The sequence below is a fragment of the Haliaeetus albicilla genome, chromosome 7 (assembly GCF_947461875.1).
Source record: "Haliaeetus albicilla chromosome 7, bHalAlb1.1, whole genome shotgun sequence".
Lineage (NCBI taxonomy): Eukaryota > Metazoa > Chordata > Aves > Accipitriformes > Accipitridae > Haliaeetus > Haliaeetus albicilla.
The window spans coordinates 33,592,404-33,607,352 of record NC_091489.1 but is presented as its reverse complement, the minus strand read 5'-3'; the positions used below and the strand labels follow the sequence as shown (position 1 = coordinate 33,607,352).

General features: G+C 45.5%; 1 protein-coding gene across 1 annotated transcript; it reads right to left on the bottom strand.

Annotated features, from left to right (window-relative positions):
• Window positions 1–940: 940 nt before the first annotated feature.
• LRRN4 (leucine rich repeat neuronal 4) lies at window positions 941–10,331 on the bottom strand. The gene is made up of 5 exons (XM_009930219.2): window positions 10,027–10,331; window positions 7,606–8,329; window positions 6,183–6,387; window positions 4,774–4,914; window positions 941–3,585 (listed from the first exon to the last, which is right to left on the bottom strand). Exons 2-5 carry the CDS (start codon window positions 8,291–8,293, stop codon window positions 2,253–2,255), a joined length of 2,367 nt encoding a protein of 788 aa, XP_009928521.1. The 5' UTR covers window positions 8,294–8,329; window positions 10,027–10,331; the 3' UTR covers window positions 941–2,252.
• Between the last annotated feature and the right edge of the window lie 4,618 nt (window positions 10,332–14,949).

Below are 14,949 nucleotides of genomic sequence, written 5' to 3'. Positions count from 1 at the left end.
TATTACTGGCAGATTTTCTGCTGGGCTTTGTGGCTTTCTAGTTAGGTGTTGCAGTGATTATGAGTTGCAATGTTATAAAGGGTAGTTAGACGTATCCTCTCAAAATCTCATTTTAAATGGTGTCCTGTTGCTTTGGGCTAACTCATAGCGAAGCTGCAACAATCTTTATTTTCAGTTGCAGTATCTTTTTTGTTGTCCTCTTCTAGAGCTAATCTTCAAGACTATATAAATTGCTATTCACAAATCTCTTATTTTGCTCCACTTTGTTTCTGTTTCTGGCTAATACCAAAGACCCCAGTCAAGGTCTCTTAGAGCTATGTTGGACAAACACAAGGGAGATCTCTGTCCCATTTTGGAATAATGAGTCAAAGACTGAAGGTTCCTACTCACTTCAAGTAAAGTATCATTTGCGCCTGCTCACTAGACTTTTCAGAAAATGCAGGAAAAATCAGACCAGAAATAAATATGAAAAAACTAAGCCCAAACAAAGGAAGGTCTGAACTACCAGAATGTGAAAATAAAAGAGATTTTCAAAGTGAAAGGTGACGCCATCCCAGCTTTTTCATTTGCAGTTCGCCTCTATTGTGAGTTTTGAGTCATGGGGCTCAGCCAAGCTCAGGACACACAAGGCAGGAATTTGCAACGAGCATCTGTCCAATGACAGTGTCATTCCCAGCACTGGTGTAGTAGAAAGGAGAAACCTGCACGAAAGGGCTGCAAGCCTGTAGAGGTGAGGATGGCACAGGCCACTTTAAGCACATACAAAATGAAAGCTCTTATGACACCAGATAACACAAATTAACATAATAAAAACATTACTTTACTATATGCTGAAAGTCTGTTCCAAAACAACACAATGTTTTGAGTTAGTTTCTCAGGCTAAATGTTGTAGATGGTAAAGACAACACAAAGATTTAGGTCTTTAACAAAGAACCAGAACTCAACTCTGTAGCTTTTATTTCCATTAATACTGGAAGCATTTTAAAAAAAATTAACAGAACAGAGACTCTTTTACACTGTATAGCACCTTTCGCTCTCTGAGATCTGGGGCAATTTTACATATTGTATATATACAGCAGCAGTATGCAGTAGCAGAAACACGCAGCTACTGGACCATAAACCTATGGGTCTCTGAATAGGAATTATTTCATGGGGACAAACGCCTCCCCTTACACAAATATCTCTTTGAATTTTAATGTCAAGCTCCAAGCTGCTGAAGAACCGAAATTCTCAGCATTTCTGATTATTTTTGTAGCAGAAATTAGCACCCAAAAGTACATTTGAAAAATGTCTGCATAACAGTCTGCTGCTAGTGGATGGGATTTCAGTTTTCCGAGTCTCAGCAACATAAGCATTAAATTGTTTCATTACTTGGCTCTTTGCCTCCGTATGAGGTAAATCATCAGCCTGCTAAATCTGTAGATGGGACTGAGCAATCATCACTGCTTAAAACCAATTGCGAAGCAAATACTAATGTACTCCCCCTTCTGTGGGTTACTGCTGTACTGGAAACTCCTCACTGCCTGTAAAGTGGTATTGTGGTAGTACTTGGGAGCCTCAGTTGTGGACAACATCATACAAAGTCAGAATAAAACAATTATCCCTGCCCTAAGGATCCTGCACTGTCCTTTTTTACAATTAACCTTCCTGTTTTTTTTCCTGGGCTGAAGCTGGGCTGAGCAGTTGCAGTCAACTGGAGTTATTTAATGGAGTTAGATCTGCACAGCACCTTGCCACTAAGCCCAAGGAGACCTTTCTCTCACTCCTTCCACTAATACTCTTGTTTTGGATAATACCTTTATATGGACATTAGAAGAAATTGAAAACCCAACTTCACTTATGTGAATAAAAGCAGAGTCTGTCGTGCTTAGCTAGATGCATCTTGGATCATGGCTCTCAGCAGACTGTATCCATGAGAGAGAGATACTGGAGGCAGACAGCTGGCAAGGCAGCCTCTCACTGTGTGAAATGTATGCTGGTGTATTTGTAGGTGATTATAAAAACAACTTTTTAAGGTTAGTGTCTAGGTTTGCTGCTGCTCAGCACATGAACAAGAGTCCAAAGGCTTTTTCTGTTTGACTACCTTCATTATTAGTTTTCTTTTTTTGTGTGTTTTTCTCTCCCTTAGAAACATAAGGGATATGGAGTCTAATGTTTCATAGTTTTGCTGAAGGACATTTTGAGAGTCGCACGAAATCATACCAAGGTGACAGAGACAGTGAGCTTTGAATGTATAGAACAATCGCCTCGAGCTAATTAGTGGTTTGTAGTTTTAACGGATAATCAAATGCTGGGTTCTTGTAAGAGACTAAGTGTGTACCATATTGCTCACTCTGAGGCTTTTTACATGCCTTACACAGACATACAGACAAAATAATTGTGGAAATGAGAAAGAGTCCGCTTGCTGCAGACAGAGCAACAAAGACAGACTTGTAGCTGGGTTTTGTTTTAAATCTGGTGCATGAATTGCCTGGAATTCCCTGACTTGCTGTCTGGCTTGACCCTGCTTTGTTTGAAGCAGTCACGCAAATGTGGTAAGTGGTGTACGGTAATAGATTATACAGAGTGTACTGCCTTGCTGTGGAATAAATATTGTCCAGGACAAACTGTCTGTCCTCATTGCCGTGGGCATGAAGTGTCAGCTCATAGGTGTGAACAACTGAATTTGGGGCGCACCAGCGTATCTGTGCAGAGCTGTCTGTAACTTCAGACACCTCTCTGAGCCTCGGTGGATCTGGAACCTCATCTTCCCTCGACACGCCAGGACATAAACATTGGGATGCACTCTGAAGTTCACTGCACGGCTTCTGAAGGTGCCTGCAAGGATTGTAGTCACAGGAGATGTACGCCAGTTGCACTGGGGTTTCCGTCGACTGTTCATCATAATCGTAGTCGTCTACATAGTGTATCAGTGATCTGGTGGATGCAGGCTCTGACTGAGCATTGCTCCTTGCGGAGTTCAGGTGTTGTAGGGTTGTTTGTGGTATACCTTCCCCAGCAGGAGTGGCAGAAGTGTGAATATAATGGTCAGTTGCATCGGGGTTTCCTGTTGCTCTAGTAGAATAATCACTAGTGGGGTGGTTGAATGGGCCTTCCTGGGGAAACGTCGCATTGGTTGTTCTGAGATCTCTCTTCAGCTGATCTGTTTCAGCTTGACTTGTGGAGCCATAATCTGAGGACTGACTGTAGAGTTCTTTGAGAAAACCCAGGGAGATGGTTACGGATGCGAAGGAAGGGGGATTGCTCGCGGATTCAGAAAGTGCCTCCTCCTTGTGGGAGGAACTGTTGGCTTTTGTGAGCATCGGCTCAGTTGGGTTGGCTGCCATCGTGCTCGTTACATTCCTCTGAATTAGGGAGCTGGTGTAAGTGTCTTTGGTTAGCGGAGCAGAGTCTGTTGTTGTTACTACAGTAGTGGCATCATAACTGGTAAGGCTGAAAGCATCGTGTTCAGGAGAGGGTGTGTTTGAATCAGGCAGCGTAACGTTTCTCTCAGACTGGCATTTATCGTAGAGCTCTAGCAGTGAAAAAGATGTTGAAGGTCTGCCCCAATCCTTGTGGGATGTGTTGCAAAAAGTCTCCCAAGGCCTGCAGAGGAGACAAATTAGCATAGACAAGATCCCCAAGAACATGACAGGCTCCTGTAAGGCTACTTGGATTGGAACTGGCAATCTGCTGTCCCAAAACAGTCTTTATATTAAAGAAGACATGAAACCTAGACCAAAGCTAGGTCATCTTAACAATAGTCCTGTGCTTGGCAGATGGCTTTCCACAGCACTGGGAACTTAGCTGACTGGCTTTTGGTTTTCTTAAGGTGCAGGAATATCTTTTGCCTGAGAGGAAGCATCCTTTGGTACAAGGACTGTGAACCTTAGCAAGAGTGTCGGGGTTCAAGGCAGCTTCTTGTAAAGGGTCAGACTTTAATGCCACCCTAAAAGGGGAACACATGCAGAGAGATGTAACAGGGTCCCCAAGATCCTTAAGCCAGCTGGTTTAGGCAGCTGGAGCTGTGCTGGCACGGGATGTGCTTTTAAATGACTAAGCTTGAGTTCTTTCTTTACTCACACATCGCATGTTTTTGTAAAGAATGCAACTGCTAAGCCCATCCTGATGAGAAACAATCTAATTTTAATACTCTACTTCCCTGCTCTCTCCCCTACGGATGACAAATCTTCTTGGTGGCCTTTCAAAAGGAAGAGAAATCATACATATGCAAAGTACTTCTTTTAACTACAGCTTATTGTAATTAGTGTGTAAAATTGTAGGAGAGCATGAAAACAATAGGTGACAAATGGTGCTATTTGCAAGGGGTTTCGTTGACTGACTGTGCTGATGGGAATGCAAGGGGAATGCTTTGGGAATGCAAGGGCAAGGAGGAAATAATTTGCTAAAGTTCTTGCAAAATCTTCCAGTTCCTGCTCCCAGTGCTGGCCCATCAAGGCCACCAAGCCAGCACATTTTTTGTCTCCAGCTAATAGACAAATATGAACCAAAATAGAGACAATATAAGCTATTGTCACCTTAAAGTAGAATCCACAGCTAATAACACTTTATACTGTTCTACATGTGCCCATCGCATTTGTCAACATTCAAGTGTAATTCAGCCGTGCTTTGTCCCTGAAGGGGACTTTATTTTGCATTTCTACCTCTTGTGGAAGGGAGGAACACACAAGGAATTTGAATAACTTAGATGGTAGTGAATCTTTGGTCCCCAAATAACTTACACATTTAAGTTGCATCTGAAGAGCATTACTTTATCTCCTTGAATTCACTTACTTTTGCAGCACAACTTTCTTGGGGTTGGAGAGCAGCCAGGAGAGCTGGCAGTCGCATAACAGAGGATTTCCGTACAAGTTGATGATGATGCTATCTGATGAATTGGTGGTATTCCAAGCATTAAAGGAACTCAGGTTACAGCTACAAGATGACAAATGCAATAATTAGCAAACTCTGAGCTCTCCTCTCTGCCATCATGCATTCAGCTACACTTTTCACTATACCATTTCTGTAGCTTCTTTCTCAGTCTGCTTGTAACAGCTTGACTTTCTCTACACCAGTCATCCTCTTCATGTTAACTGCCTCCTTCATAATATAGACTGTCACTTAGTGAAATCAAATGACTAATAAGACCTTGCTTGCCTTTACTGTTAAGCTGTCCTAGCTGCAGAAATAGTGTGATGATGTGACTTCCCTGCAGTCTGAGTGCCCACATGCTCTCTTCTGTCTATGACTCCTTTGGTTTTTACTAGCACTTTGAACTTGTATTCCTGCTGGTACTGTAAAGTGCTGTGTAAATTCAGTGTGGCAATCTAGTGCGGGATGGAATCTGTTGGGCTTTTTTGCTTAAATGCATTTATTCTCCTGAAACTGGTTCCTAGAGCACAGCCAGTGCTCTCGTGTTTGTTTTCTGATGTGCTTATAATCTGGGCCCATATCACAGAAATCTTTTATGGTGCTCTCCAGACTTTTCCTTTGTGCTGACTGTTATGTGTGCAGTTTACCTACTCTTATTTTGATAAATCACTTTCAACCTTTTTTTTCCCTTAGTATTTCAACAGATGTGTGACATACCAAGTAAATCACACTGAGGTGTTACCTCTAGAATTAGGACTAAACCATTGCTTTTACTAATGCTGAACAAGGAACTACATTCATCTCTCACACTAAAAGTGGGAGGGACAGGATTTTTGACTGCTTCCAAGGTACAGATTTTAGGAAACTCTCAGCATTCAACCTTTGTAAAGCAAGGAATCCTCAGTGACCTGCTTCTCCTCTGGTGAGACATTGCCATTGTAGATGTTGGAAGCATGGTCTGTATCGCAAGTGTGCTTCAGTGGATCTATGCTAATCTTAACAGCACTAGATGAATTCATCCATTGGACTGGAGATAAGGCAGAAAAGTGGAAACATGATGGATGCAATCTCAAGCAACCAGTAACTGTGCTATCAGTCTCGTGCCGCCTCTTTGGGCTGTGTCAGCAATTCTGCTTTATCAGGTCTACATCACAGGCTTTACATGCCATATCTGAGTATAAGACAGTTTCTCAATGGCATGCAAGCCCATTCCTCCTTCCTAAATATTTAATAACAAGCAAACTCTGCATAAAAATCAGCTCCTAGGCACCATGGTGCTGTGAGGCAAAGGCAACATTATGTGAGGAAGAACAAAAAAGAAAATAACTCACTTCTCAAACGAGAGATGGCTCAGATGAAGAGCACTGTCAAACATCTCTGTCCTCACAAAACCCAGTGAGCGGGAGTCTTGACAGTTCAGCTCGTGGAGACCAGGCATGGACTTGAAGAAGTCAGTATCAAGGCTTCTTAATCGTGACATCTTTGTCAGGTGGAGTGATCTGAGGTTGGGCAAGTCTCTGGCCCACTCTAGTTGAACTGAAGCAGAAAAAAGATTTATACCTGTTGCCTAAATAGAGCATTCTTATGGATTTCTGCCTAGAAAAAAGTTTTGAATTCACAGAGATATAAAATATCTCTGTGATCTTCTGCAGCTATTCTCTTTGGAAAAGGAATAGAACAAAAATAAATACAGCAGTATATAAACACCCATGCAATCACATTTTTGTAATATTACCTGCAGGTCATCCTGTCGTAGGGCAGAGGAAAAGAAGGGAATATAGAAGAGCAATAAAGCTGATAAGACATATGGAATAGCTTTCCTATTAAGTGAGATTAAATGAACAAGGATTTCTCTGCTCGGAGAAGTGGTGGTTGGGAGTTGATCAGAGAGGTCTACAAAGTCCTGACTGGTGTGAGAAAGGCAAATAACTTCATATTTCTCCTAGCACAGGAAGAAGAGCTGGGAGGCCTGAAACTGAAAGAATAGGTCTTATAGAAAAGTGCCTTTCCACCCCACAACTGAATTGTGTAACTCGCTACCACAAGAGGGATTAGGCAAATTCATGGAGGAAATTTGGTGGTGTATCTGTTAAATGGGAGTTGAGGTGAAACCTCTAGCTTGAGGAGTCCCTAAGGTCCTGGCTCTGCCCCAGGCTGAGAGCAGCTGGGCAAGGCATCTAACATATGTCCGCCTCAGCACCTCAATTATAAACTGAGGCTGGCAGGGGAGGCAGACAAAAGAAAAAAATCATGCTGTAAATTGCTCAGGGCAGGGATTGTCTCCCTGTGCGGAAGTACTTGGCTGGTTGCGGTTGACACAAAAAGCCTCTCTCTGTGCTACTGCAATATAGTGTTATAAAGCAGAGTGTAACTGTGGCGATAGACACAGATTTCAGCAGTGTGTCTGGAAAGAAAAATGAATTCCCTCCTGCATGTCCCAAAGCTAATCTCAGGGGTGATGGTGGAATTAGGATAGATGTGGGGAACAACAGTGGGACAAATAGTCCTGTTTGGTGGTGTCCATTCTCTGCCCTTCCTTTCGGAGGCTGGTCTGCGTGAGGATTTCCCCCCAGTGGTTGCATCACAGCCGGAGAGTGCACTGCATGCTTGGACCAGCTGTTTGCAACTTTCAGCGTGGGGTGTTCCCCCTCCAGCCTGGGCTTAGCCAGGATGGGAGCCATCATCCCACCAAGGCTTCTGCTCCCCCCGGCCTGACCAAGCCCCATGTTTACAGTGGGAAATCCAGAAACTTACTTTTCTCAAGAAAGGTCCCACTCAGATCAAGCACGCTGATGGTGTTTCCAGGCCTGTTCGTGGCCTCACTGGGAGATGTGCTGATGGTAAAAGCAGACTCCCTAATTCCTCTGCTGTCATCCTGCCCGAGCAGTGTTGCAGAGAGGTTCAGGAACTGTAGTTGAGGGTAACAGGAAAAAGCCAGTGGCTGGATTTCAATCAATGGATTTCCAGCCAGGGACAACCACCTCAGGTTAGGCAGGGCAGAGCTGTGGCATGATGGCACAGAGGACAGCTTATTAAAGCTTAAGTCCAGGGAGAGGAGGCTGCTGAGGGCTTCAGATCCCCATCGAACTGCCTGGAGATGGTTCTGCCTCAGCGAGAGGGTGTGCAGCTGTGGGAGGTTTGCTATCTCCGTGCCATTCACCTCTTCTAAGAGGTTGTTGCTGAGATCCAAGGTCTCCAGGGTCTCTGGAAGGCAGACAGGGAAAGCTGTCAGGCTGCTGTTGGTCAGCTGCAGGGTGATCCAGGTCCTGTTCTTCTGATCCTCACAGGACATGCTGGTGAGATTAACGTTCTCCCAAGAGTCTTCCTGAGCCAGCTGGAAAAAGGTGGTGATGTCCCTGGATGCTGCAGGCTCTGCTCTGCTCACCGGGCCCGATGCTGTGTTCCCCACCAGCAGAGAGAGGATGAGCAAGTGTGAAAACATCCTTCTCCTAAGTGGCTTGCAATTAACTTGCAAGATCTGTTTGGGTTTTGTTTCAGGGAGAGGAAAACAAAACATCACAGTTAAGAGCTAAATTAAATCCCTCCAGGCAGCTACAAGCTATTTAAAAGTGAAACATTTGTAAGTCCTTTCCTATTACATCCAGGCATCGGAAGTGATAATTAATGTCTCTTCTGTAATTAAGCCTGAGTAAACAGGAACCCTTGGGGACAGAAGTATCATGCAATATTGGTTTGAGAGTACCTACCGTTTTTCATGCAGAAAGCAACCAAGTTGTATCATGTGTCTGGTTCCCACACCAGTACCCTCAGCACCAGGCTGGCACCCGGAACAGCAGCAGCATAGAAGGTGGGCTCCCCAGCAGCACAGGGTACAAGTGAGTGCCAGTGCTACTCCAGTATAAAAATACCAGTTGGTACTATACTGGACAAGCTGCAGGAGAGGGATATTGCCATGTTATGGGACTTGGCTTTTATACGTGATTGCGTATTGCTCTCTGCAGGGCTGTCCTGCTGCGTAGCGTCCAGTTTGGGTGGGCTGCTGGGAAGAGTTATCTAATGGGATGATACCCAAGCAACAGGGCTAGGATCAGGTGTGACCATGGCAAGGGGTATTTTTCTGTGAGGTTGGCTGTACAAAGCAAATGTACAGATCCAAAGGCAGGGGAGGGTTGTCAAACATTAAAGGACATAGGAGGTCAAACTGGGCTGAGCTGCAATGGGGTGGGCAGGTAAAAGTGCCTTTCCTGTGTTAGGAAGGGCTTTCCTTCCCTTGGCAGAAGTTGAAGCAGCAAAAGCCCAGGGCTCGTGTGGGCTCTGCCAGGGCAGTTCTGCCCCGTTCTGAGTGACAGCCACGGTGGGGACCCCAAAGGCACTTTGAGACTCGCCCTCCTCGTCTGCTCCTGACCTGCTGGCAGTGCCCTGGAGCCTGTCTGCCAGGCGGTGGCAGGGCTGGGGCTCTGCTGCAGGTGAGAGCCGCAGGCATGCTATGCACTCCAACTCCTGGGGAAAGGATGTACTGAAAATGGAGCTCCTGAACCACATTTCCGTGAAAGTGGTCAGAAACTGGGAGTATGCTCCTGGATCAGGTCCCCAAAGGCCTGGGTACCAAGAATCATGTTATTCAGTGTTACAGTTCCCTCTGTGCTTCCTCTTTGTCCCACCCCAGCTTTGTCATTAAAAAAAAAAAAAAAAAAAAAGAAGAAAGAAAGAAGAAAAGTCCTAAATGACTTGTCCAAGGCTGTGCAGGTAATCTTTGTTAGAGGAGGGAATTAACCACAGCCCCAAACTAGTGCTTTTCTTACTGAGCTGTCTTTTGTGCTGCCAGGCATCATAACGATCATTCCCCATCCAAAAATAATTACAGCATAGGGGGGGTGACTGAAGCCCCATGTAGTATGAAGTATCTCAGACTTATTCCAAACCTTAATAGCCACTTGCTGTCCCTGAATGGTGCCAGGTCTTGCCCAGACTGTCATTTGTTGCTGCCATCTCAGGTTTGAAGTAGGGACCAGCAAAATAGTATAATTTGGTTGCCTGTGTCTTTTTGTTATTAGGAACCGGGCAAGGGCTGAGCAGCCTGAGGGCTTCCTGGTCACCGGAGCTGCTGGATTCCCAGCACATGGCAGGGAGAGGATGGGAGGAATGGGACTGCTGGATCCTGATCTTAGATTTAATCTTACTCCCTGGCTCTAAACCGCATCCGCTTGCACGTACCTGTCCAGAAGTCCTGATGCCTCGTGCCTCCGCTGTGTGTGGCTCCGATTGCCTGGCCTTGATTTTATACACTTCGGTGACTCAGCCGAGAGCGTGAAATGCCTCTTTTCTGTTCCCGGCTTTCCCTGCTCGTCACTCTGCCTACCAGCGCAGGCGAGGTTTGTTCCTGGCTCACTCCCCCGCATCCAGCTTTCCCCTGCCTGGAGAGGGGGTGGCTCCAGGCAGCTTTCCCACTCCCTTGGCCCTAGCAGGACGTGGGTGGGAGGGCTCTTATTTCCCAATCCTCAGGCAGGACTGCTGGTCTGTCTTTGTCTAAGCAGAGGGGGGTAAAGGGAAAAGATCAGTGTCTGTAGTCCCAACTCTCACGTCTTCCACTGACAGGGGGGAAGGGAGAGGAATTATTGTGTTTCTTTGCTGACAGGTCATGATGATGTAAAGCTAAGGCTCTGTCTGCTGACACGGGCTTTGGTTGCTCTCTAGGCGCCAATAAAAGGCCTCAAGTGTTTATATTTCTCCCTAGGACTCTTGCACTTGTGAATAAGTCCCAGAAATGCTCATGCAGGACAAATGACTTTTCTAAGGAGGCCCTTCAGAAATCTCAAAAGTGAAGCTCTCACCTGCTGCTCCTGCAGAGAGGAATTCTCTCAGCCGATGGAGAGGGTCTGCAGCATCTCACACTGCATGTGACGAACGTGGGAGGCCTCTCCCAGTCCCGCTGTGCGTGGGTTGCGTTCTCTGTTCTGCATCTGCTGTACTGCGTGGCTTGGCAGAATTCCCATTCAGCTCCTTCTCTCATCCTTTGCTGGGTAAGTAAGACTGACAATGTAAAACATCTCCCACCAAGGGACCTGCCCTGAGCTGGGTTTCTCAGCATTCCCACCATTCAAATAATAGTTAGGCTGGTCAAGGGCTGAGAATAAAGCCAGGAGCTGGAAAGGGATGAATTGATAGAGATTGTTCCACAGTAAATGCAAAAGGATGGTTGTTCAGAAGCTACTATAAGACAATTAATGATTACAATTTTCAGGAAGAACAGTAGTCAGTGCTTTTCATTTGTCAGGACAACAAAACAGTTCCATGACACAGACCTCACAGACTTGTATGCTTTGGTGCTAAAGTGCAGATAAAGGTCTTGCTTTCCCAAAAACCTTGAGTCTGCATGTACACAGACTTTATCTGTTACCCGTGTCATTCATTATCTGCATGAGGAGGGAGCCTTGAAAAACACCAGAACATCCACAGAACAAGATATAGTCTTTTAGCAGGACTCTCTGGAGCCATTGCAGTTCCCTTGGAGGCTGGGAGAGATGTACAGGTTGTTCCAGTGTGGAATGGCTCTAAGGCAAGACAAATAGTTTCCTAAATGAGGGGCTAATCCCACAGATTCTCTGGTGGAGCAGCTCACAGGCCTGGGTTTAGGGCAGCGTGCAGGCCAGGCACGTGCGCACTAACAGGTACCTTCAGAGATCTGCACTCTCTTAGGTTCAAAAAGCAAACTGGAGCAGGTTAAAAAAATCTGAAGAATTTGGCATAATAGGAGGTAAATCCAGCCCTTGCCAGGCTGGTAGAAATCCTACCTTCCCTTTGGCTTTGCAGACCTGCTGGCTGCAAAGCTCCTCTTTGAGAAACCAGGGAGCAGGGAGTTGGCCTCGCTTTGCCTTGGGCAATTAAGTACCTGTGTTCTGTTTGCTGCCCTTAACTCAGTATTTACAGACAGTGAATTTTCATTGGTTATTTTATTGTTTTTAATCTCTTATAAAATTACTCCATGAAACCTGGTGAGCCAAATGCTGCCTTGCTTTTAATGTGTTCAACCTTACTGACTTCATTTTGGAGGCTGAGACAAGCAGCCTTGTAAGACTGGAAAAGCGGCCCAGCAAGTGGGCCACTCATTTCAGTGAAGGTGGAAGGGAGGTGGAGTCTTTGCCCAGAGGCCTTGATTTCTGAGTGATACGAACCTCTTGAAAGAAGCAGAACACCTTTGGAAAATGAGCTTTTGTTATTTCTATCTTCCACCTTTGTCTCTGCTTTTTGGATGCCTAGTTTTTGAAGCAGGCTTTGTATTTTCCCAGCTCTTTGCCTAGCTGCAAACTCTAATCATCTGGAACTTTACTGCTATGGTACTACATCTCAAACAGCTGCCCAGCTGCTGGTGAAGTTTCCCAGGGCAGACACCAGTGCTCTCTCACCAGTTTCTTTGAAATCATCTGGTAGCAGCAGGCAGAGATTTCCCCTTTGTGAGTCACTTTCGCCTGTTCTCATGTAGCTGTGTTTCTTCAGTTTATTCCTCTCTTTTTTGCTACTTTTCTAAGAGTTTCAGTGGCAACCTGGGGGAACGTTTAGTAAAGGCAGGCGTTTTTGTCAGCCTTTTCACATGGATGATGCACAAAGAGCTGAACCAGACACCCCCTCCCCGGGGCTGATTCAGTGCTGCACAAAACCCCTCTGCCTGCAGGAATGCTAGGGATGAGCCCTGCATTCCTTAGTGACACCAAGATAAGCAGAAGCATGGGGAGAGCAGGAGAAGGTGAGGATGGTACCAGGCTGTAAAGTTTAAGAGATCAATGTTTCTCACTGGCCGTGATCCAAGTGATGGTTAAGGATGAAAATATCCTGAAAAAATCTGGAGAATGGCTTTTAAAGCCAACAAAAGAAAAGAAGTATTTTGCAGGTCAGTCCACAGAGCAAGCACAAGCAAGACATTTTCCTACAGAGAACAGGGAGAGAATGCAAGAACAGGATTATTTAGCGTGAATTTTCAGAAAACTATGCGGGGGGTGTGTTGTCCGCTGCAGTAACGCATGCTGAAGGCAGCGGTGAAATCCCCTACGGAATTTGTTGTTAGTAAGAACAGACAGCAGCCATCTGACATGGGTAGTGTTTTACCCTGACCTGACTTTGGTTTAATTAAGCACGATGGACAGAATAGGGTTGCAGCTAAACCGAGGTATTAGTTTCCTAAAGGTTTTTGTTATCATCTGAACAACATTCCTGTCCAGGATTTTGTCTCTGCATTGTGAAATTTCAGGGCAGACGCCCTTGTCCTGCTTTCACTCTCTCTAAAACATCTCACACATCTGGCACTGTGTAATTAGTAACATGGTTGCTACAGACCAGAGCCTATGGTCTTTAACCCTATGTATAAACCAGGTGGTACAAACAAGCGAAAGCCAAGTCTAATCAGGCTATCGCATGAGTAAGGGAGGGTGTGGTACCTCATGCGCATTAAGGGGAACGTCTGGAATCTGGCTGGGACATGCTGGGTGACGCCGGGTGGGATGAAAGATGACTTGAGATGCTGTGGCTGGCCCTTAGCTGGGCTGGTGCAGGTGCCAGGCAGAGCAGGCTGGTGCAGGCCTCCCCTTAAGCTGCCAACCCTATCCAGCCTGGAATTATGGAGGTGCAGGAGTGCCCTGGGTCGTGCCTTCCCGTTCCGACCTCTCCAGGGACTGCTTGTAGGAAGCGGAGCTACAGTCACATGCAGCGCTGAAAGCAGCTGGATAAAACCAGATTTCTTTCCTAAGTGTTCCTTACCTATCATGGAAAAGCCTTGCAAGGTGAGTAGAGCACGGAGAAAAGACAGCTAATGATCTAAAAAATATGTGGAGAGAGGACAGCAGCAAGGGATCATTCCCTTAAAGCTAAAATGACAAAGGGTGGGGCTTACAGCCAGCCAGGATGAGCTGGCAGAGCTCTTCCTTGCAGAGCAGCAGGAAGTCTTTACTTGAAAGACTGTGACACATGGAGTGAGATTGAGGGAGGGGCAGGAAAGAAAATGGAAATATTTGATAGTTTCTCTGAAATCCCAGTCCAGACAACTTGGACTGCAAGTAGGCATGTTTGTTTAGCAGTAAAATGAGCCACACACTCTGCTAATGAGAACTACATTAAAAGTTTCTGTATCTTTGCATTCCTGTGTTCAGATTATTATCAGACAACAGATGGCAACTACAGGGCTTCCTTGCAACAGTTGTGTGACAAGCTCTGCTCCAAGAGTGGCAAGCATGGGGCTGGGCTTCCCGCTGAACAATTTATGGGAGTCTTGTCATTGCCGAATGAGGGGCTCTAATGTAGGCATGGTCACGATCCTGACTGCAAAGTCTAGGAGGAGGCTGAGTCTGGAAGAAGGCTGTGTGTGGAAGAAGTGCTGGCACTAAGATATGCATCCAGCTCTCCCATGGCACCCTTGGGCAGGTTTTAAATATTGCAAGTGTTTGAACTTGGACTATCTCTTATAGGCGTTTCTCAGACTGAAGAAAAACTGGATGGTCCCTCAGCCCCTGTGTAAAAAGTGCTGAGGAGAGGGAAATACAGAGGACTGGGAAGCAGGCTGTATTGGCTCTTTCTTTTGCAAAATGTAAAGCTATAGTTTGTTTACAATGGCACAAATTGGGAGTGATTCCACTGCAGCCTACTGGCAGGCACTGGAGAAAAGCAGAGGACATGACAGAAAAATCAGGGCTATCCAGTCCCAGTGACATTTATGAATTAGGCAGTAATTTCTGCAACATCTTTTGGTGATATGACAACACCTGTCCATTGTATTTCTTCAGATATGTGAAACCAGTTTTGGTTTGTCCAGCAGTTTCAGGAATCCTCCTAGCTTCATTCTCTCCTTGCCTTACCAATCACTACACATTGCAGGGTAGAACCAAATTTCTTTCAACTTGGTGGGTATGTGTGGCTCCCTCCAGCAGGCAAAGCTGGTCTGTTCCTCAGGCACAGTATCACCGAGTAATCTGTTTGTATTCTGTATTACATACACGAGTAAGATAATTTCTACAGGCGTTTCAGCTCCTCATTCATGAACAAGTTCAGTTTAGTTTCGTTAGATGTCACAGTGAAACAGAGTAACAGACAGGAAATACAAAAGCCTACACTCAGAGGCCTTTTTAACAAGCAAATAATTTAAAATAGTACCTA